Below are 21,933 nucleotides of genomic sequence, written 5' to 3' on the forward strand. Positions count from 1 at the left end.
AGGCCACGCTCTTCTTGGCTAAATAGATATTGTAGTAGTTTGGAGCAATAGCTGTTGCCACAGCCAGGGGTACGAAATGAGGCAGGGGGAAATGATAACTATACAGAGATTTCCAGGCAATTGAGAACAGGCGAAATGCTCTTACACTTGTTTCTAAGCCTGGTGCTAGCATAATTTTTATTGTACAGAAAATAGCTCTTCACACGGTGACACAAATTATAGAACCGTGGGATGAAAGTAGCATTAGTATCACTATTGTATGTGCATGAAAACTGAGACCTGGGCTAATTTTGTAAAAATGTAGCTGCTCTAGGATCTGAGCATTTTCTTTCTGGAGTATAATTAACACATAGTAAACAAATTTAGATCTTATGTGTAAACCTTGTAATTTTTCTTACAAGTGTAACTTTCAAACATTGTAACTACCACCAAGATCAGGAGATAGAAAACTTCCACCACCTTAAAAGCAATAAAAACTGAATTCATTTGCCACAAAAGGGCAACTGCAAGGAAAAGGAAATCTTAATCATTAATGTTAAAGAAGGGTGAGTGCGATGACCTGTGCATGCTCGACCTTTCAGCAAAAGCACCAGTGATGGATCTGTGGACACACAGTATTGAAGCAGGCACTCAGAGAATTAGAGTCTCTAAGGAGCAGAATGCTGATGTTTGTTCCTCCTTCATTTGCACATCCTTCTGAAAGTCCATTTTATAGGTCACAGTGACAGAATTTTGTAGAATATTGGGATCTGGATATTTTCAGAAGCCCATGTGATTGACTAAAATCAGCTTAAATCCATAATCAGCCTGTACAACACAGTACACTTGTTTAGTAACACTGCCATCTGGTGCTGAGGAGCAAGTAATGCTATCAAGTCTTAATAGTATTAAATTCTATTTCAATTTCATAATTCACTTGCCAAAATTCCCTTGGGACTATTTCCCTAGTACATTTTATATTGTTTTTTGGCTACTGAGGTTAAGAATATTATACATAGGGGCCCAAGTGGCTCAGATAGTTAAGTGTGTGCCTTCAGCTTAGGTCATGATCTTGAGGTCCTGGGATCAAGCCCCATGTTGGGCTCCGTGCTTAGCGAGGAGCCTGCTTTTCCCTCTCCCTCTGCCCTTTCCCCTGTTTATATATACTCTCTTTCAAATAAATAAAGTCTTAAAAAAAAAAAAAAAAAGAAGAAGAAGAAGAATACATGGTGTGCCAGGTACACTGGTGTGCCAGGTACACTGACCAGGTAGAAAATCAGATACGGGCACCATAGATCCAGACAGAAATAGGAAATTCTCTAAGTGGCAGGAGCTTAGGGGTAAGGTGGGGTGAAGAAGGAACAGTGTAAAGCCTGAAACAGTATACTAGAATTTCGTTGTGCACATAGCTACCATTGCTCCCTGAATTCCACTTCACAAGGGGAATGATCAGACTAACACTTGATGGAAGATATTGCAAAACATAGGATTCATACATAAATGAAGTATAAAATTCTCCTTTTCTATGGATGAGGGGAGATGAATCCATGATTAACTAAGCCCAACTACTAGAGCAGTGTGGCATGTTTCTCTTGTCATGGGCAGAGAAGAGAGGAAGGGTCCTCAAATGCAGAGACTATAAAGCTTTTGTGTGGAGAAGCATGCTCTCTGTTCACTTGCCTCTTGTGACTGATTCAACTAGTTATACGTATTTCCAAAAGTTGGTACATTTTAACCTGTAGCCACTTCTTAGTTATTCAAGCCACAGATCTACCTCTGTTTTCCAGATGTCGTTATCATCATTCCAGTTGATTAGGTAACCTAGAATATACTTATTTGACATCTCAGTACAGGGGCATAATGGTTAATAACATAGACTTATCGTTAGGACTAGGTTGTACTTGAGTGTCACCTACAAGGTAGCAGTGATGATAATAGTGCCCTCACTGATTAATAGAGTAATGCATGTGAAGTGCTTAGCACAGGGCCCCCACGTGGTGAGCGTTCTGTCTGTGGTCACTCTTCTTAGGCTGGTAACCTCATTTATCCCTTATGTGAGATTCCTTTGAAACCCTACTGGCCTTACCACGAATCCTATTCCAGAGAAAGTTTGAGAATGTTTCTGGCCTGGCAGAAGTTGTAGGGAAGCCACATGGAGAATTCTGGAAACTTTCTGCTGCTTTTGCAGTCAGGGTTCAGGGCTCTACAATATGGATTCATTTTTATTTTATTTTATTTTATTTTTAAAGATTGTATTTATTTATTCATGAGAGACACAGAGAGAGAGAGAGATAGAGGCAGAGACACAGGTAGAGAGAGAAGCAGGCTCCACACAGGGAGCCCGATGTGGGACTCTATCCCGGGTCTTCGGGATCATGCCCTGGGCTAAAGGCAGACACTCTACCACTGGCCACCCAGGTATCCCTAGATTCATTTTTAAATGAACCATTAGAAATGCCTTTTTGGAGGGCACCTGGGTGGCTCAGTGGTTGAGAGTCTGCCTTCAGCCCAGGGCGTGGTCCTGGGGTCCTTGGATCCAGCCCCAGAACCTCACATTGGGCTCCCTGCATGGAGCCTGCTCTTCCCTCTGCCTGTGTCTCTGCCTCTCTCTCTGTCTCATGAATAATTAAATAAAATCTTTTAAAAAAAATACCATTTATTTAAACATAAAAACATTCCAGATGTATATGCAGGTAATTTTAATTGTTCAAAAGTCGATTTATGTTCCACTGAATAGATAAAAAATGCTGCCTGAATTATGCCATTTTTTGAAGCCTAAGGTGTATTTCATGTTGAATTTTCTCCATGTCCTGTGGTGGTGGTGGTGGTGGTGGTGGTGTTTTTAAAAGCCCATGAGCAGAGGGTGGGGTGGTAGCAGGCTCCACACTCAGCACAGAGGCCCATTTAGGGCTCTTGATTCCACTATCCTGAGTTCACAACCTGAGCCAAAATCACTTAAAATCACTTAACCAACTGATCTTCCCAGGCACCCACCCTTTTCTTACAACATAAAAATATTTGTATTCTTACCTGGGAAAGACTCAAGTTTTTGCAAAATAGCCCCAATGTGGTCCGTATTTTTCAAAGTATGTCAATCTAAACATTGTTTTGTGTGTGTATATACATATATCTGAAACAAAATGTGATAAAGATATACATAATTTGTATTAATGAAAAAGAATTAGCGTAGTTTTCAAGTACTTTTTTGCCAAGCCATCTTGACCATTTTGTCCTAATCATAAGGTATATAAAAAAGAATTAACCCAACTCAAAAATGGACAAAGGACTTGAATGGTCATTTCTCAGAAAAGATCAAATGGCCAGTGTGTTGGCAAGAAACACAGGAGGTTTCTAGAGAAACCAGAACCTTCTGGCATCACTGGTGGGATGTAAAGTGATGCAGCAGTTTTGGAAAACAGTCTGGCAGTTCCTCAAAAAGTTAAATGTAGGATTACTGTATGACCCAGCAATTCTATATTCCTGGGTAGATATCCAAAGGAATTGAAAACAAGGATGAGGACAAATACTTCTACGCTAATGCTCACAGCAGCAGCATTCACAATAGCTGAAGGGTAGGAACAACCCAAGTGCTGATCCTCAAGTGAATGGACAAATATGCACACGATGGAGTACTAGTCGGCCTTTACTTGTAAAAAGAAAGAAACTCTGCTACAGCGTGAGTGAACCTCAAGGACGTGATGCTAGGTGAAGGAAGGCAGTGACAGAGGGACAAGTAGGATGTGATTGTTGTTGCACAGCGTACCTGGAGTAGGCAGATTTATAAGAACGGAGAGTCGAGTGGAGCTGACGGGGCCATGAGTGAGGGTAAGATGGTGGTTACACAGTAGTGTGAGTATCCTGAGTGCTGCTGGGTTCTACACTTCCATACAGTTACAGTGCTAACTTGCGGTACATATATTTCAACAGGACTTTTTTTTTTTTTTTTTTTTTTTTTTTAATTCATAGAGACAGAGAGAGAGGCAGAGACACAGGCAGAGGGAAAAGCAGGCACCATGCAGAGAGCCTGACATAGGACTCGATCCCGGGTCTCCAGGATCACGCCCTAGGCTACAGGCGGCACTAAACCACTGCACCACCAGGGCTGCCCAGGACTTTTTTTTTTTAAAGATTTATTTAGGGATGCCTCAGCGGCTCAGCAGTTGAGTGCCTGCCTTCGGCCCAGGGTGTGATCCTTGAGTCCCAGGATCAAGTCCCACGTCGAGCTCCCTGCATGGAGCCTGCTTCTCCCTCTACCTATGTCTCTGCTTCTCTGTGTCTCTCATGAATAAATAAATAATTTTAAAAATATGAGCAGCCCAGGTGGCTCAGGGGTTTAGCGCCGCCTTCAGCCCAGGGCATGGTCCTGGAGACCCGGGATCAAGTCCCACGTCAGGCTTCCTCCATGGAGCCTGTTTCTACCTCTGCCTGTGTCTCTGCCTCTCTCTCTCTCTCTCTCTCTGTCTCTTGTGAATAAATAAATAAAATCTTTTTAAAAAATAAAAATAAAAGATTCATTTATTTGAGAGAGAGAAAAAAATAAAGTTCGTGCGCAAGTCAGGGGGGCAGAGGGAGACAGAGAATCTTGAGCAGACTCCCTGCTGAGCACAGAGCCTCATGGAGAGTTCGATCTCACAGCCCCAAGGTCATGACCCAAGCCGAAGTCAAGAATCAGACCCTTAATTGACTGACCCACCCAGGTGCCCCACCATAACTTTTAGAAATCCGAGGGAGAAAGGAATTATGTCTGTGCCATCAGTAGACCTTTATCATGCCAGAGATCCAGAAGTGAATAAATCATAATGTTGTTCACCTGAGGAGATGGAACCTGTGCATTACTAGTTATGTGGCCTGGACAGAGAAGTGTGTCCCAAATAAGAATTCAGTGTCTTATTTTGAGTTATGTTGAATGGATTGGAAATCTTAAACAACTGTCATCAGGGAATGACAGGATGATTTATAATAGCTCAGTCTTGATAGCCCATCAGGTGGTAGTGTTATTTTACATTATGGGAATATGATATTCTGGAAGGATTTGATGAATTTTTAATATCCAGTATGTATTATTTGATGTTGTCTAAAACATGCAAACACAGATTTATTGTGACTGCTGTTAAGACTGGTATTCATATAATGATTGTAATAGCCAACTTCCACTTACTGAATGCTTGTTGGGTACCAGACATCATGTTGAGAACTCCGTTTTCATAGCAGCTCTGTGAGGTGATTGCCACAATTGCCCCTGTTTTTCAGATGAAGGAACTCAATACAGAGACTGTTATTGCCCCAATTAACAGCTGGGAATTGAACCTCAATATCTTTGATTTCAGACTCTAAGATCTATAACTTTTTCAGAAGTAAAAACATAAAGAAATTAAACCATATACATTCTTTTGTACTTTTTTACCTTTACAGTTTATAATGTATGTTAGTGATACTGCCTTGTATTTGAAGCGAGATCCTGAATCTGGAAAATCCCTTCAGGTGCTGGGAAGTGTTGTGACAAGGTAGTCTTACTAGTCTGACTCTACAGCATTGTTAATAGGGAGTCTGAATCTGCCGTTTGAGAATTCCTTCACTTAAACAAAGCCTCTCGTCACAGTAACTTGCCAAGATATATTACATTAATTCTTTTTATTGAATATTTTCTAAGAAAAATGGTTTGGTATGAAATTACAATTTTTTTTATAACTGGAGGAGGCTTCTGCCTCTTCTCCACTGCTGTTACTTTGCCCCATCTACATTCTCCTCAGCCCTGCCAGCCCTTCTCACCTAACAGGTGACACGAGAGACTACACAGTGGTACTCACTTACCTTTCCGTCCCTCATAAGCAAGCTCCCCTGCATCCTCCATCCTGGGTGCTGGCCTCCTTTCCTCCATGTCCCTCCTCAACAAAGGGGATCCCTCACACCCTCCCCCTGAGAACCTGTTGCCAGTGAGCTGCATCTTCCCTCACCCTGCCCATCCCAGCACTGTACCCAGGGCATCTGCTAAACCACACACAGTTGTCCCACCCACCCTCCTTTTCAAAAGTTCAAATGAAGTCCACTTCTGCTTTTAGGGAAGACCTGTATCAGTACCTGTCTTGCTGACCAAAAGAAATCCAAAGAGGACTTTTGCTTTAATGAAAAAAGATAAAAAGCAAAAATAGCATCTAGTGTTTGTGTGACAGTGGTACCCTGCTCAGAGAGAGTGGTCTGCTGAGCCCCTGCCCTGGGAACCACTCAGCATCCCAGCAGCAGGCCGCGACAGTTTTGACTTGGGTCTGTGAGCACCTATGCTTTGTCTCTTTTTATTCTGTGCATCTATTAGCAAGGTGTGTTCTGAGGTCTCAGAAAAGCCAAAGAGATGGGCACCTGAGTGCTCAGTTGGTTGAGCACTTGGTTTCAGCTCAGGTCATGATCTTGGGGTCATGGGATAGAGCCCCATGTTGGGCTCCATGCTGAGCACGGAGTCTGTTTGAGATTTTTTCCCTTTCCCTCTGTCCCTCCCCCCTTGCTCATTCTTTCTTAAAATATATTTTTAAAAAGCCGAAGAGAAGTTACTTTGGAGTCTAGAAATTTTCCCTATGAATTAATAGTAATTGCTGCTTCACTTTCTATCATTTTGGCTTTTGAACATTTCCTAGGAATAATCCGCTTTCAGATAGCAAGGGAACCCTGTAATTGTTGATCTCCCGAATAAAACATTTCCCTGGGGAAATCTGTGCTTTTCCTGCAGAAATGTCATACCATGCTGCTTTCATTCTTCTGCTTCAGATGCAGTGTAGTTTCAGACCTTTATAGGCCTTCTGATGTACTGAAAACCGTGTGTTTCATTCAGTGACTTGTCTTTTTCCACGTAAACATGTATCTGAGCAACTAAGCAGTCCACATACTTTAGTAGTCCCGTATATCAAGGGGCACCTCGATGGCTCAGTTGGTTTAGCGTCCAACTCTTGATCTCAACTCAGGACTTGCTCTCAGGGTTGTAAGTTCAAGCTCTGTATTGGGCTCCATGCTGGGTGTGGTGCCTACTTTAAAAAAACAAAACATGTAGAGACTGCTTGTGTTTTCAAAGTACTTAGGTTAGTCTCCCACTAGAACATAAGCTCTGTCAAAGTCTTTGTTACTTCCTACCATGTCCTTTGGGCCCAGGTCACAACAGGCCCTGGCACCTTGTTAAAGTGAATATGGCCATAGTGCTTGAAGTGAAGGTATAGAAAAGCTCAGGAGTAAAAAGCATAAATATTTCTCCTTCAAACCATTGCAGTGGCATCAATAAGCCAGATCACTGCAATAGATGGAAACTTAACATTTTCAGACTTAACATGATTTGTTTTTTCTTGAGGATTCTTTGATTTGATAGTAGAAAGGAGGAATGGCCTGCTGTTTACAAAATAGTTAAATTTGTTTTCTTTTACTTAAGACCTGTCCCTTTTTTTTTTTCTTTTTAAAGATTTTATTTATTTATTCATGAGAGACAGAGAGAGTGAGAGAGAGGCAGAGACACAGGCAGAGGGAGAAGCAGGCTCCATGCTGGGAGCCCAATGCGGGACTCGATCCCAGGGCTCCAGGATCACGCCCTGGGCTGAAGGCGGCACTAAACTGCTGAGCCACCCAGGCTGCCCAAGACCTAGTCCTTAAGGTGCAATGCCTAGCTTTTTATCAAGAACTATGAAATATAAGGGATGCCTGGGTGTGGCTCAGTGGCTGAGTGTCTGTCCTTGGCTCAGGGCATGATCCTGGGGTTCTGGGATCAAGTCCCACATCAGGCTCCCTCTGAGGAGCCTGCTTCTCCCTCTGCCTGTGTCTCTGTCTCTCTCTCTGTGTTAAATTTATTTTTAAATAAATTAAAAATCTTTAAAAAAAGAACTATGAAATATGAAAATAAAAGTAGAAATACTCAGCATTTGGTCCCTTTGTCCTCTTGAGGATTGTTTCCTTACATGTGTTACTGACATAGGGCAATTAAGTACTATTAACATTGTAATAAGATACTTGCCCCTTTACCTTACATCCATTTGCCAAGGAAAAGGGGGAATTCTAACACTCTACTGGGAGTCCCTAAAACTTGGATTTTATTATGAATACAAATTTCTGCCCACCAGCTAAGGGAGATGATTTGTCCTTAATCCCTAGCACATCTTTGGTTTGTTCTGGGTCCTTATTTTCCAACTCCGTCCATCCTTCCTTCTGCAGACTGTTTTGGTTGATGGGAAAGAAGTTTGGTTACACTGGTTTGTAAGAGATTTCTTCCATTGGGTGGTTTGATTTGTTTTTTCAGTCTGCTCCATCTGGACACAAACATCTGACAGTGGAAGAATTATTTGGAACCTCTTTGCCAAAGGAACAGCCAGCCGTCATGGGTCTAGATTCAGAAGAAGTGGAGAAGCTGCCAGGAGATGCCTCCCAGAAGGAGTCCAGCTCACTGCTACCATTTTCCTTTGAACAGTCAGGAGGAGTCCCTCCATCAGAAAACCTGGGTGTCCGTCCTGCTGCGCACCACCCAGTCCCACCTGAGGTCCCTGCCCCAGTGCTCATCACTCCTGCCTCCATCACACAGTCCGGTGAAAAACAGGCCCCAGGCTATGCCGTCCCCCTGCGCCCCGTGCTCAGTCCCACTCTACCAGCAGACGCTCCCACAGCACAGGTTCCCCCCAGCTTACCCCGGAACGCCACCATCATGCAGGCAGTGAAGACCACACCAAGACAGCGGTCTCCGCTCCTGACCCAGCCAGTCCCTGAGCTGAGCCACACCAATCTGACTGCCACCCAGAGCCCCTTCAGGGCCCCACTGAGCGTGACAAACACAGCTGGTACATCCCTCCCAAGTGTCGATCTTCTCCAGAAACTCAGGTTGACCCCACAGCATGACCAAATACAGACCCAATCACTTGGGAAAGGTGCCATGGCACCCAGCTTTTCCCCAGCAGCTGGCCAGCTGGCCACTCCTGAGAGCTTCATAGAGCCTCCCCCGAAGACCGCAGCAGCGCGAGCCTCAGCATCCCTGAGCAACATGGTGCTTGCTCCCCTTCAGGTACTGGCAGGAGGCTGGGTGGCTCTGACTGGGTGGGTGAAGCTACAGAGGCCTTGATGTTGCCTGCCACTAGGCAGTCCCTTCAAAGAGATGCTTGTTAGGTACATCCAGGGCCAGAAGATGGGAGGTAAGGAGCCCTGTAGTGAATAGCCAGATCATTGGTATGTGGTGTTGTAACTCAGTTCCACTGTCCCAGATCTCTCAACCGATACAACTCAAGACACAATACTGGTATTTTCCCAGCACAGCGTCCATTGTAGGGGTTTTTGTTTGTTTCTGCGTGACAAGTCCAGGAGTCCGCATGTGACTCAGACCATAGATCCAGATTATCCCCAGCTCCCTTGGTACTCACTGAGTGCCCACCTTGGGCCAGACACACTTGGGGTGCCATAACAGTATCCCAGATTTGGAGATTCAAGTAAAACCATCTAAGGAAGCTCATGTTTAGCTAAAATCTGAAGGCTCAGTAGAAGTTAGCCAGACCTTTCCTTAAAAAATAAAATAAAATAAAATAATTTATTTATTTATTCATGAGAGACAGAGAGAGAGAGAGAGGCAGAGACACACAGGCAGAGGGAGAAGCAGGCTCCATGCAGGGAGCCCGATGTGGGCCTCAATCCCAGGACTCCAGGATCAGTCCCTGAGCCGAAGGCAGATGTTCAACCACTGAGCCACCCAGGCATCCCAGCCAGACTTTTCCTAAAGGTAGAGAAAAGTGTTTGAGACAAGAAAACTAGTATGTACAGAAGCCTAGAGATGAGTGGCATTTGCTAAATGTAAAGACCTGTATATAGTGTGGCTGGATCTCCTATGGAAGGGACTTGGAGCCAAGGTCCTGACCGAGGAGCAGGACTTTGGAAACTATGTGGAGGAGTCAGTGGCTTGTTCCCAGAGCCCTAAGGGAGTCTCTCAAGGTTTTGAGCGGAGGTGGTGAGCAGGACAAGGAGAAGACAGAAGTGAGACCACCCTCAGGAAGGAGGCCAGGCGGTTACCCAGGCTTGAGCTGGTGGGGGCCTGACATTGGGAGTGTGGACAAATGAACAAGTGCAAGCAGTGGGACCTGCCCGTAGACTGAGGGTAGGGCATGAAGAAGTTTGTCCCTCAGTGATGGATGAGGCTAGTGAGTTTATAAATGAGATTACAGTGATGTGTGCAAGATCACACAGCTGATCACAGCAATAGTGCTATTTGCCTTCCAGGATCTCAGTTCCATGCCCATTAATAATAATTTACAATCTTAACATTTCACCAAGTAATACTGTACAGAAGAGCCCATCATAATAATTGTATGTGATTTCTTACTTAATGGACCGTGTTTTGTTCCATTCCTTTAAAATCTCGTACAGAAAGAAAGGAAACTTAGTGTCTTGGTTATACATTAAATTGTCACTTGGGAACATTTGTGTTGAGGTTCTCTGCAGTGTTAGGAGAGGGGATGTTCTAACAGATCAGTATTGCACCCCTGAAATGCCCCTGCTGCTCTGGAAGTGCAGGGCAGCAGCCCCAGGTTTGGGCCTCCGGGATGGCTCCCGCTCTCCAGTGTGCCTCCCTGCAGGGGATGCCTACCTACACGTGCATTTTCATATATATTTCATTTCATTGAGGACCTGGGCTTCATTGAATTTTAAATGAAATGCTTTTGCTCTACAACAAGAAGTTTTTTGTCTCCCGATGAATAAGGACAAAGTTTATCATATGGAGGTGTGCCTCTGGATGAAGACTGTTTAGTGCCACCTGTCCAGAGTTCATGCTGCGTTATTGAGGTCTCATGCTGCCAGGATATGCCTTCTCTACAGATTCAAGAGCAAAACTACACTTGGGTTCTACCTAGCTCTTAGACACAGGTTTCCATTCTTTCCTTGGAGACACCTTGAAGGCTCTGCACACAGTCATTTTCTTGGGGAAACTGTGGGGGTCAGAGGCTGTCCCAGTGCCCTCGCCCTGCAGTTGACGGATTAGAATCTAGGAACTAGTTAATGTCTGAACTATTCCTTATTGCCAAAGTGGATTTATCCGAGGTAGCTTGGAAATCTTCATTGAAACTTGCTACATCTGTTCATCTTTTCTTTTTAAATGTTGCAGTCTATGCAGCAAAACCAGGATCCTGATGTCTTTGCCCAACCTAAGGTGTTATCCAGTGCCATCCCGGTAAGGACTCCTTTTTTGTGAAGAACACATTCTATTTAAGCTCTTCTGCTGGGTTTGTGAAGTAAAACATTGTTGTTTGAATGGAAACTGGTAGCTTTCAAGGCTAGAGCCCCCTTAGATGCCCCTCCTAGGCCAGGCTGCCCTGCTCCCCAGACAGAGTTCATTGCTGCAGTCCCTGTGAGCTTGCAGTCATCCTCTCTAGAATAATCCCTTCCCTGATCATACCGAGGGTAGGGTCAGCCAATGGGACTGGGTGCTTGCTCAGTGTTTGTCAGCTGAGAAGCATGTCAGCCTGGTTTCTGTGAGGAGGAAATACTCTTTGCCCTGCAAGAGCTATGATGCCCTGGTTAAGAATCACCATGGTGCTCAGGCTCCCAGGCCTGCATGCTCTGTCCCTTGCTTGTTCTCCCCTGCCCCACTTGGTAAAAGTTGTCCCCACCCCTCCATTACCTACCAGCCTTGAAGCATACACTTACTTTTTTCAGTTACTGAACTTTTACATTTACCTTTGAGCATTTATACCTCTCCTCAGGTCTCAGAACTTAAACTGCATCCAGCTCCTGATGGGTACTGTTAACTGGTCTTCCCTGTAGCTCATCCTGCTGCCTGGGGATCAGCAGGGCGCTCAGCCTTGGGCAGCAGCAGCACCAGAGACAAATGGAAGGTGCAGACCCCAAAAACCACACCCGTAGCCCTGTGGCTGTTTGTAAATGAAGAAGGGTGACAGGAGAAAGAAAAAGAGATGTCTGTTGATTACATCAAATGGATGGATGATTTTTTTTTTTTTTTAAGATTTCATCTATTTATTTATGAGAGAGAGGCAGAGACATAGGCAGAGGGAGAAGCAGGCTCCATGCAGGGAGCCCGATGCTAGACTTGATCCCGGGACTCCAGGATCACACCCTGAGCTGAAGGCAGGCACTAAACCGCCGAGCCACCCAGGTGTCCCTGATGGAGGAATTATTAAAAATGCTGACTATTTCTGGTTTAGTATATTCTGATGGTTAGCTGCTATTAGCATAGAAGCACCTCTAAATGGAGGAAGGAGGTAGATGTTTTATTTGTAAGAAGCTGTATCCTGATACCCGTAGCAGAATGATAAGTATATTGGACACTACAAAAGAAACTAATGCTTCATGCAACTGGATTTTTTTTTTTCAAGATCTTATTTATATATTTGAGAGAGAGCAGAGTGGGGAGGGGCAGAAAGAGAGGGAGAGGATCTCAAGCAGACTCTGCACTAAGTGTGGAGCCCAACTCAGGGCTCCATCTCACAACCCTAATATTACAACCTGAACCAAAACCAAGAATAGACATTCAACTGACACATCCAGGCACTCCTTTTCTTTTTCTTTTTCTTTTTTTATCTGAAGTAAAATTTTACTGCAGTGAAATACATATAAAATGCAGATTCTGTTTTATGAGTTTTAACAAACATAATATCCCTTGGGGTAACCATTCAATCAATATATGTAAGATTTCTATCACCCCAGAAAGTCCCTCATGCCCTCTTCCAATCATTTCCCTGCTCCCCATATAAAACTTTGCAGTTTTGGGGATCCCTCGGTGGCTCAGCAGTTTGGCGCCTGCCTTCGGCCCAGGGCGTAATCCTGGAGACCCGGGATCGAGTCCCACATCAGGCTTCCTGCATGGGATCTGCTCCCTCTGCCTGTGTCTCTGCCTCTCTCTCTCTCTCTCTGTGTGTGTCTCTCATGAATAAATAAATAAAATCTTTAAAAAAAAAACTTTGCATTTTTAATTTATCATAGGATTTTTTTTTTTAAGATTTAATTTTTTATTTGAGAGAGAACATGCTTGTGTGCATGAGCAGGGATGGGACAGAGGGAGAAGGAGACTCCCGGGATCCCTGGGTGGCGCAGCGGTTTAGCGCCTGCCTTTGGCCCAGGGCACGATCCTGGAGACCCGGGATCGAATCCCACGTCAGGCTCCCGTTGCATGGAGCCTGCTTCTCCCTCTGCCTGTCTCTCTCTCTCTCTTCTTCTCTCTCTCTCTCTCTCTCTGTGACTATCATAAATAAATTAAAAAAAAATTTTTTTTAAAAAAAAAAAAGAAGGAGACTCCCCACTGAGCAGGGAGCCCAACGAAGGCCTCAAGGATCATGACCTGAGCCAAAGGCAGACGCTTAACCAACTAAGCCATGCAGACACCTCTTATCATAGGATTGTTCTTACTGTGCATACCCTGCTGTGATCATACTTCTTTTGTGTGATGATCAGACTTGGCTTCCCAAGAAACAGACCCTTCATCCTTTAGCCGACAAGCTTCATTCATGACCATTGTTGCCCTGCAGGTCGCAGGCCCCACACTGGTTACTGCAACAACCATGGCAGTGTCTTCAGTCCTGCTGTCCCCGAGTGTTTTCCAACAGACAGTCACAAGGTCCACAGACCTCGAGAGAAAAGCAAGCGCCCCTTCTCCACTGACTGTTGGAACATCAGAAAATCAGAGAAAGCCTTCCATTATTCTCAGCAAGTCCCAGCTCCAGGATACATTAATACATCTAATAAAGGTATGCAGGCCATCCCAGCAGTTGAATCTGTAAACTTCTGTTCTTTAATTTTAAAAAACATAAATTCTTTTTAGAAAACCAGTTCATAAGGTGAATTGAAGACTAGCGGGACTGATGTTTCTCTCTTTCTGAGCATATACTCCCAATGGAAAAGTATCTGAATGAATTCCAAAATATTGATTGCAGCTGTCTCTGGGTGATGGGATTCTTTGGGTAGTTAGTTTTATAAATCATTTATACAGTAAGTTCTTCTGAGGTAAATGAAACATTACCATCTCTTCCAGAATGATTCCAGCTTCCTCAGTACACTTCACGAAGTCTACTTGCAGGTTCTGACCAAGAACAAAGACAACCACAACTTATGACTGGAGCAGAATAAATCCGAAGGCAGAATGTCGACCTCAGAAACGAATAGGCCTCATCATGGGAACTTCTAAACAGAACATTGAGTTTTGAGAATCCTGAAATTGAGCCTATGAGAAAGAGACTCATTCCTTAAGAATGTTTTCCAAGTGACGTTCTCAGTGATAATGGAGGTTTCACTGTGAAGCATCACCAGCAGACCTTTGTTTTGACAAAAACAAAACAAAACAAAAACAAAAACAAAAAAAAACATTAAGTTGTGTGGGTGTTTTCATCAGCTGTAAGAAGGGATGTGAAATCAGGAGCCTGGTTTTCAGCTTGCTTTCACTCTCAAGGTCATAGGGAGGGGAGGGGTCACCAGCCTTGTAGCAGAGTTCAGCCCGCACCCCTTCCCCTGCTTCTCCCCCCTAGAAATTTGAGCCTTAGGCTGATAGTCAAGTTCTGAACAGAGCAGTAGTCAGCTCTATGCAAAGTAGCTTTGAGTTTTAAGGATCAGAGTTTAAGTTGGCAAATTAGGAATGATTTGTTCAAGTGAAGTATATTTTTATGAATGCCCCATTTGGGCCTTAAAAGTTCTGAAATTTCTCAATTGTGTTTTGTTTTGTTTTTTTAAGTGTCCCCAGAGCTGCCATGCTGCGGGCTCCCAGGGCAGTGATACCACGTGACTAGGGCCTCCTCCGGCTCTGTGATGGTATGGGAGTAGCATGTCACACCTTTGAAGCAAAGGCTGGGACTGGTAAAGACTGAATTTGATCAGAAACCTTCACTTTACGTTAAACTATTGAGTGGTTTCGAAAATGTTAAGTTTTGTGTGAAGTGTAGCCTTATTTTCCTTTTCTGTCTAAACACAGAAGTCATTGTTGATTGTTTTCCTTAACACTTGGCAAAAAGGACCAGTGGACCAATCTAGCAAAGCCATTCTGGTTCCATTCCTCGAGTCTACTGAGAGTAGTTTTAAAGCTATGCAGAAAAGGGAGCTGTTATTCATACTGCCCTTATTTTATTATAGAATATGGAGTTAAAAACAAAGTGTGAAATTCAGAACTTTACCAATGTATTCCTAGGCTGTGAGTACTTTTGCAGCCCAAAGTGTGAAAATATGTAAAGATGCTTTGTTATGCTGCTATTGACCTGCCATGATTTATATTTATTCTTTTATGGCATGTAATGGTGATTAGTAATATTTTAATGTAGACTTTGATTTATTTCAGCAATAGTAATTTTAAGATACTCTTTGAATGAAAGTGTCTTCGTTTCTATGATGCAGATCATTTTGTAGTATTTAACCAATTAAGATGCACTGCTTACTTTTCTGAGCACTATTTAATGATGGGGTAAAAACCCAGTTGGCTCAACCAGCTAGCATAAGGGTGAGCTGTGAATAATGCTGATGGATGTGGTGGTTCCTTGCGAACAGTCATTTAAGCTTTAATGGTAACTCAATCATAAATCGATAGATTTTTTTTTTTTTCCTAGCTGAGATTTTAGAAAATTACTTGTGAATTACATACTTGTTTTAGTTTGGTCTTAGTTTTTTTAGCATAAAGAATACTTTGTTTGATTGGCATTTGTTACTCTAAATATGCTTCCTGGGCAGCTTTTCTGCTTGTCAAATTTAGTGTCTTTTCTTGCTGTCTACGTAGTTATTTGTGAGTTGTACAGAAGTCAGGGAAGCTTGTAATTTCTCTTACTCAATGGGGAAGAGTTCGTTGTCAAAGGTAGTGTGTGAATCCAGCAACCAAAAATGAATTGCTTGTACATCACCCAGGAAGGAAAATGTTGAAGTAAGATCCAGAGTGTTGCTGACACCAGGAGATGGTGTCGGGGGGAGCCATGTGACTGTTCTCAGAAAACAGGTTTCATCACACCCCCAGTGAGGTTTCCATGGGCTTTGGTACATGGAAGAATCAAGGGATTCTTGTTGTAATAGACGTATAACTTGAAATGACTTGAGTATGTGTAATATTACAAGAGAGTTAAGAGAGAATATCCTAAAGAGGGTCTGTAATCAAATCTGTTAATTTTCACCCTTTAATCCAAGGAATGAACATGATAGAGAATCTATAAGTTTTCCTTAGTGGGAAAATAAACTTTGAAGTGCCCAAGACATGGAGACTTGAAAAGGGTCAACCTGTTTCAACTCCCAAATTTACATATTCAAAGGATTTACTTAAAATTCAGAAGCCAGAAGTTCACCGTCACAATTACCAGAAGGTTCAGGCCAGAATGAGTCCCTGAAAAGTTGGGCCAAGCCTGACTAGTCACAGTCGGATGACCCTGGCCCGAAAGTCACAGTTCAGTTGCCTTACTCCTGGGTCAGACTTCCTATCCAGAACCTCATGCTAGCTTAGATTGCATGTTTCCATAGCTGCCGTGACTTTACCAGAACCTTTGTTTCAGACCTTAGTTGAATCAAAGTAGACACCAAAATACAGATGCTTCTTGCTAGGTTTTGCATTTAGGCCACCATGTCTCTGTGCACCACCCCCAGCCCCAGTGGGTGGCCCTGCTCTTTTGTTGTATTTAACGTGATGTCTGGATGGACTCCTGCACCTCCCAAACAGCCTGTTCCTTCAGGGCAGAAACTCCTCAGCTTGCATCCTTCCAGAGATTTGTAAAGTGGGATTTTGAATCCTAAGTTTTCAAGTAAATGTCAGTGTCAGAAGAAGCATTTCTTACTATGTGCATGGGAATGTCCTCAGCTCACCTTCCAAGCCTTTGGGGTGGCCGTCACAGAGTGGTGTTTTGCAAAGAGCCCAAATTGACGGGTCCTTCTCTGCTGAAGGCCACACAGGCCATTTAGAATGTGTCTGGCCCAATTTTGCATGTCAAGCATCTGTTCTTTTTCTACCTATGTTACCTTGTAAAAATTATAAACCCTATCAAATCCTGTACTAGGTAAATATGTTTAAACCATGCAGCTTTATTACTCTCCCCACCCCCCACCTCGCCCCCAAGAATGTAGTTTGACGTTTTCTCATTTGGGTAGAAGAGGCCATAACTGCCATTGTATTACTAATAATGCAACATGAAATTGAAGGTGCCTAACTGCTTACAAAACAAAATCAGCTGTCACACAGTAACTGGGCAAAACATAGAAGCAGGAATGAGAGGTGGGACAGACACAAGTGGGCCCAGTCCAAGTGAGTGAAGACCAGGAACCACAGGGATATATGTGTCCTGCATCCTTGCTGCAGATTTGCTGCTAAGCACGTGTTTCTTTCTTACCTATCTTTGGTTTTCTTCAGTTGTGTTCAAAGTACCTTCTGGAACCAATAGTGCCCTGTGTTTTCAGGAGTTTAGAATGTTAAGATCTAAATCAAGTAAAGCAACTTACACCGGGCTTTTTTAAAGTTGCATTTGAGACCATTTCCCTCAAGGAGCCTGTTTTCCAGCAAATTCAGCAGGAGAGACGTGTGCAATGTTTCACTTGGTTTTCCATTTGACATCTTTATTTGAAATGCTAAGATGCAATATTGTTCACTTTGAAGGGGGAAAATGCAGAATTGTGTTTCCCTTTTATCTGTGTGATTCCTTAAGAAACGTGTTTTTAAAGTATGTATTCTAAATGGTTTTTATTCTGTATTACTGCTTTGGCCATGCGGCTCTCATGACTTTCAGTGTACCAGATCCTCAGCTCCCTGAAATATGGGGCTGGGAAGCTCTGGAATTACGGCAAGATTTTTGTTCCATGAGCGCAATACTACATCATTAACATTTTTAATGGTATGGATTTTATACCATCTGTGTATGTTTGCAAATATTAAGTTATTACATGTTTTCAAATGAGCATTTTTCATCCTAAATTTTATATGTTTGCAAATATATTTTTTTAATAAAATTTCAAAACCAAGTTTTAGCACCTACTAAATTTTAATTGTGTTTTTATTTAATTTATAGAAATGGAACTTCTAAATGAGTTGCTGTGCTTTGCCAGAGCCTCACACTGGTGAGATGGGGTAAGGTGAAAGAACAGAGCTTGCCAGAGAAGGCCCTTGTCTGCCTGTTTCCAGCCTGGGCCTTCCAGCTGTGCCGCGCAGGCCGCACAGATCTCCGGGTCCGAAGCCCCTGAGTCCTGGTATCTGAATGAGCACTTCCTCCCCTGGTAGCTAAACATCAAATGTGTAACTGCTGTAAGTGGACGGCTAAAGAACTTCATTTACGCTTCTGTGGTTTCCCCAAACAGAGGGGAATCACAGCCAAAAACACTGTTCTGTAAGAGAGTCTACGGTTCTGTGCCAGTTCCCACATCCATTCAATCCCTGCGTCTCGGGCTAGCACGTGCCAGGCATCTAGGATAACAAGGAAGAAAAGGAAGACGGAGGAAACTAAAATATGATCATTATGGGAAATAGAAAAGTTTAAAGGGGAAAGGAATAGTTAATCATCTATCTCCCCAACAACTGTTGACATGCTAGTAATCCAAACAAAATTCTCTGTAAGATGTTTGTTATCCCTGCCTGCTCTCGTATGGCAGAACTTTAGCTAACTTGTGCTAAATGACTTTTTATACAGACACACAAGTCATCATTCCAGCTGCATGCTCATTCAGTACTTAGGGGCTGCTGTCCCCATTATTTTCCCGATCTACACAGCAAGCCATTTTGGGGAGAAAAAAGTTGAAGCCGAGAGTGACTGAGGCATACACCAAAGGTTGCTAATTATTAAGCCAGCCTGGGGTCACAGAATTGAAACCAAACAGGCCGAAGAGCTAGTCTAAAATTCCTTTCTTGACTCGGCTGTCTCGATGATAGATGATCTGGATTGTTTATTATAGTTTCTTAGGTCTTGTCATCACTGTTTATTAAAAGCTAGCAGGGTCTGTTCATCTACTGGTTTACATGTCTGTTGGCACCTAGGAAACCAGGTAACTGGGTTCACTGGGAACTTCATGGGAAACGAAGGTCAGTGGGTCCTGACCAAGAGCTATAGCAGGTGGGTTGGAGCTTCCTCCGTTGTCTCTAACGACATTTTCATATACCGTTGTTGGATCCCGGTTCGTAGATCAGATACTGCTTTAAAAAAAACCTGATGTTTGCGAAAGGGTTGTGTGCATAAGCCTGCTGAGGCTTCCAGGAAACTGTTTCAGAGAGCTATCCAGAACCAGCCTATGGATGAGAAGCTAGAAATCCACCAGCCATGCTGTCCCCATGAGGGAAGCCCACCTTTTGATGAATCTAGGTCCTTGGAAAGCAGAAGGGAAGAGCATCAAGAGACTCTCTCAAGCCCTAATGCTCACCTTACATGTCCACCTTTCAGACAGTACCTTTCGGGCCATCCATTACAGGCAATGTGAAAAGGCCTGGCAGGTTCCAAGATCCTCAACCTCAGACCTTGCAAGATGGAGTTAGGTGAGAGGACAGCGGCCAGGCTCCTGCAGACTGGGCCCGTGGTGACCATGTGCCAGCCAAACAGCAGCCCCGGCAAGCCCTCTGCGTCTCCTCCAGATTCACCAGGCTCCTCCAATAGCTTACAACTCCATGTGAGATGTCTCTTGTAACCAAGAGGTGGAATGGCTTTAAAGGAGCCGATACAAAGTCAGTGTGACAGTCCTCATGCTTGACAAAGCATCTCTTTCGGACAAGTAGGTAAATCTGAAGAGCGTTTCCACAAGTATTCATAAATGACACTCATCATGTGCTGTGTGCTTTGTCTGCATTCTTATGTCAGCCTCTCCACAGCCTGGAGAGCCAGAGCTTGCTCAGAGCGCAGCCTCAGGAAAGGGCCACATGGTGACCCCGGCACACAGGACACCAGTGACTTCCTGTCATCCTGGGCAGGGGCAGAGGTACTGGCTCTGTGGTTAGATTGACGTCAGTCTGTGGGTCTGAAAAGGGCCCCAGAAGGCAGCTTTGGTCGACAGGAACTTTTCCTTGGGCCTCTGTCACTCCAGAAAAACGAGCCTGGCACTGCCTGAGCCCTGGCAAAGCCCAGGAAGGCGCCTTCTGCAAACCACCTCCCATTTGCTATAAAGGCTCAGAGTGTTGGCAGCGGCCCCCACCCTCCGGGTTTGAGGTTTGTAGGTTCCTGGAGCATTCTGAAGGCCATTTTGAAATGACAGAGGCATTGCTCTCCTGACAGGGCCATGAATTGGTTAAAAAACTGCTTCACTGGGCAGCCCAGGTGGCTCAGCGGTTTAGCGCCGCCTTTGGCCCAGGGCGTGATCCTGGAGACCTGGGATCAAGTCCCACATGGGGCTCCCTGCATGGGGCCTGCTTCTCCCTCTGCCTGTGTCTCTGCCTCTGTGTGTGTGTGTGTGTGTGTCTCTCATGAATAAATGAATAAAATATTTTTTTAAAAAAGCTGCTTCACTGCCAGTTGCCCTCACAGATGTAGCTCTCTGAGGGCTTTCTCAGCCCTAGGCCAGAAGGACACAGATGTGGCTCTCAGAGGCACCTTGTCGGGACACCCTCCGAGCAGAGAAACTGAAGCCCGTGGTAGGAGGTGGGTGCTTTGTCCCTCCACAGCCATTGCTGCTTAATGATAAAGTGTTTTAGAATTTAGAATTTGAAATGGGTTTATTGTGTTTTAAAAAAAAGGAAAACAGGCCCAAAATGGAGTTACTTGTGTGAAGGCCCAAGATAGCAAATGAGGACTCAGTACCTAAACTACTTGCAGATTCAGCCTCTCCTGGAAGTGGAATTTTTTTTTATTTTTTTAATGTCCACAAGGCTCATGAAGTTTGGTACATAGTGGTCTTTTTTTTTTTTTTTTTAAGATTTTATTTATTCATGATAGAGGGCGGGGGGGGGCGGGGCTGCAGAGACACAGGCAGAGGGAGAAGCAGGCTCCATGCCGGGAGCTTGATGTGGGACTTGATCCTAGGACTCCAGGATCACACCTCGGGCCAAAGGCAGGTGCCAAACCACTGAGCCACCCAGGGATCCCCTGGAATTTTATTTTTAAAGATTTTATTAATTTATTTGAGAGAGAGCAAGGGAGGGGAAAGGCAGATGGAGAGGGAGAGGCAGACTCTCCATTAAGCAAGGCGCCCAACATGGGGCTCGATCCCAGGACCCCGGGATCACGACCCGAGCCGAAGGCAGACTCGTAACCAACTGAGTCATCCAGGCGCCCCTGGAAGTGGAATCATAAGCCAATGAGTGGACTTTCCTGATCAACACTGGGAAAGTAATCTTCATGGGAGACCCTGCCCTTCCTCCGTAGGAAAGTGACCTTGCCTGCAATAATCCTGTGTGACCTCTTTGTCCCTGCCTCTGCCTGTAAAAGCTTCCCACTTGGTACAGCTCCTCAGAGCTCCTTCTACCTGCTAGATGGGATGCTGCCCCCATTCATAACTCCTTGAGGAAAGCTAATGAGGTTTTCAAATGCACTCCACTGGAGTTTGTTTCTTAACAGATTTGGTGGTGGCAGTGGGATCTAGAGTGCACTTCCACCAGCATTTTGGGGTGAGAAACACAGGCATGGTACCCACAAACCCTGCTTTGAGTTTCCTGTCTTTCTTGCTGTTTCCAAGGGCCGTGGGTAAGCTCCTCCCAGTCCTGAGCTCTGCTCTCTTTGCGTTGAGCGCTTGGTCTAACTGGCTTTCCAGTACAGGGCAGCTCAGCCCGAGCTGCACATGATTCTGCCTGGAGCCAGGCACCCTAGCCTTCCAGACCCAAGCTCCCAGGCTTCTGAATGGAAAACCCCCAGCCCGTAGTTCAGTCTAGGAATCCTCCGACCGACCAAAGGGCCTTTCCACTCCAAAGAAGCTATTAAACAGTTACCTCTTAAAATAAGACCACCTGACGCTACAGGTGACACTCGCAAGGCATTTATCGCTCCTGGTCAAAGGCCAGCCTCAGGGTCAGAGTCACACTGTCCCTTCTTCTCCAAACCCTGGCCCCTGGTTATTGATCTTTGGGAGTAACTCTAGATCTTCTGAGGATGATATCTT

The 21,933-nt window shown here is 44.3% G+C and overlaps 1 protein-coding gene across 2 annotated transcripts in view; it reads left to right on the plus strand.

The window, feature by feature from the left end:
• The window catches only part of DCP1A (decapping mRNA 1A), a 64,056-nt gene extending 46,149 nt beyond the window's left edge, over positions 1–17,907 (plus strand). Inside the window, exons 7-10 of one of the 2 annotated variants that reach the window (XM_077858542.1) lie at positions 8,243–8,995; positions 11,078–11,143; positions 13,455–13,673; positions 13,958–17,907. In XM_077858542.1, the coding sequence (XP_077714668.1) occupies positions 8,243–8,995; positions 11,078–11,143; positions 13,455–13,673; positions 13,958–14,038 (1,119 nt within the window). In that variant the 3' untranslated portion in view covers positions 14,039–17,907. The remainder of the gene's footprint in view (positions 1–8,242; positions 8,996–11,077; positions 11,144–13,454; positions 13,674–13,957) is intronic. The other variant, XM_077858543.1, reaches the window with a different exon arrangement.
• The last annotated feature ends 4,026 nt before the right edge of the window (positions 17,908–21,933 follow it).

Source organism: Canis aureus, chromosome 19 (genome assembly GCF_053574225.1).
Source record: "Canis aureus isolate CA01 chromosome 19, VMU_Caureus_v.1.0, whole genome shotgun sequence".
Taxonomy (NCBI): domain Eukaryota; kingdom Metazoa; phylum Chordata; class Mammalia; order Carnivora; family Canidae; genus Canis; species Canis aureus.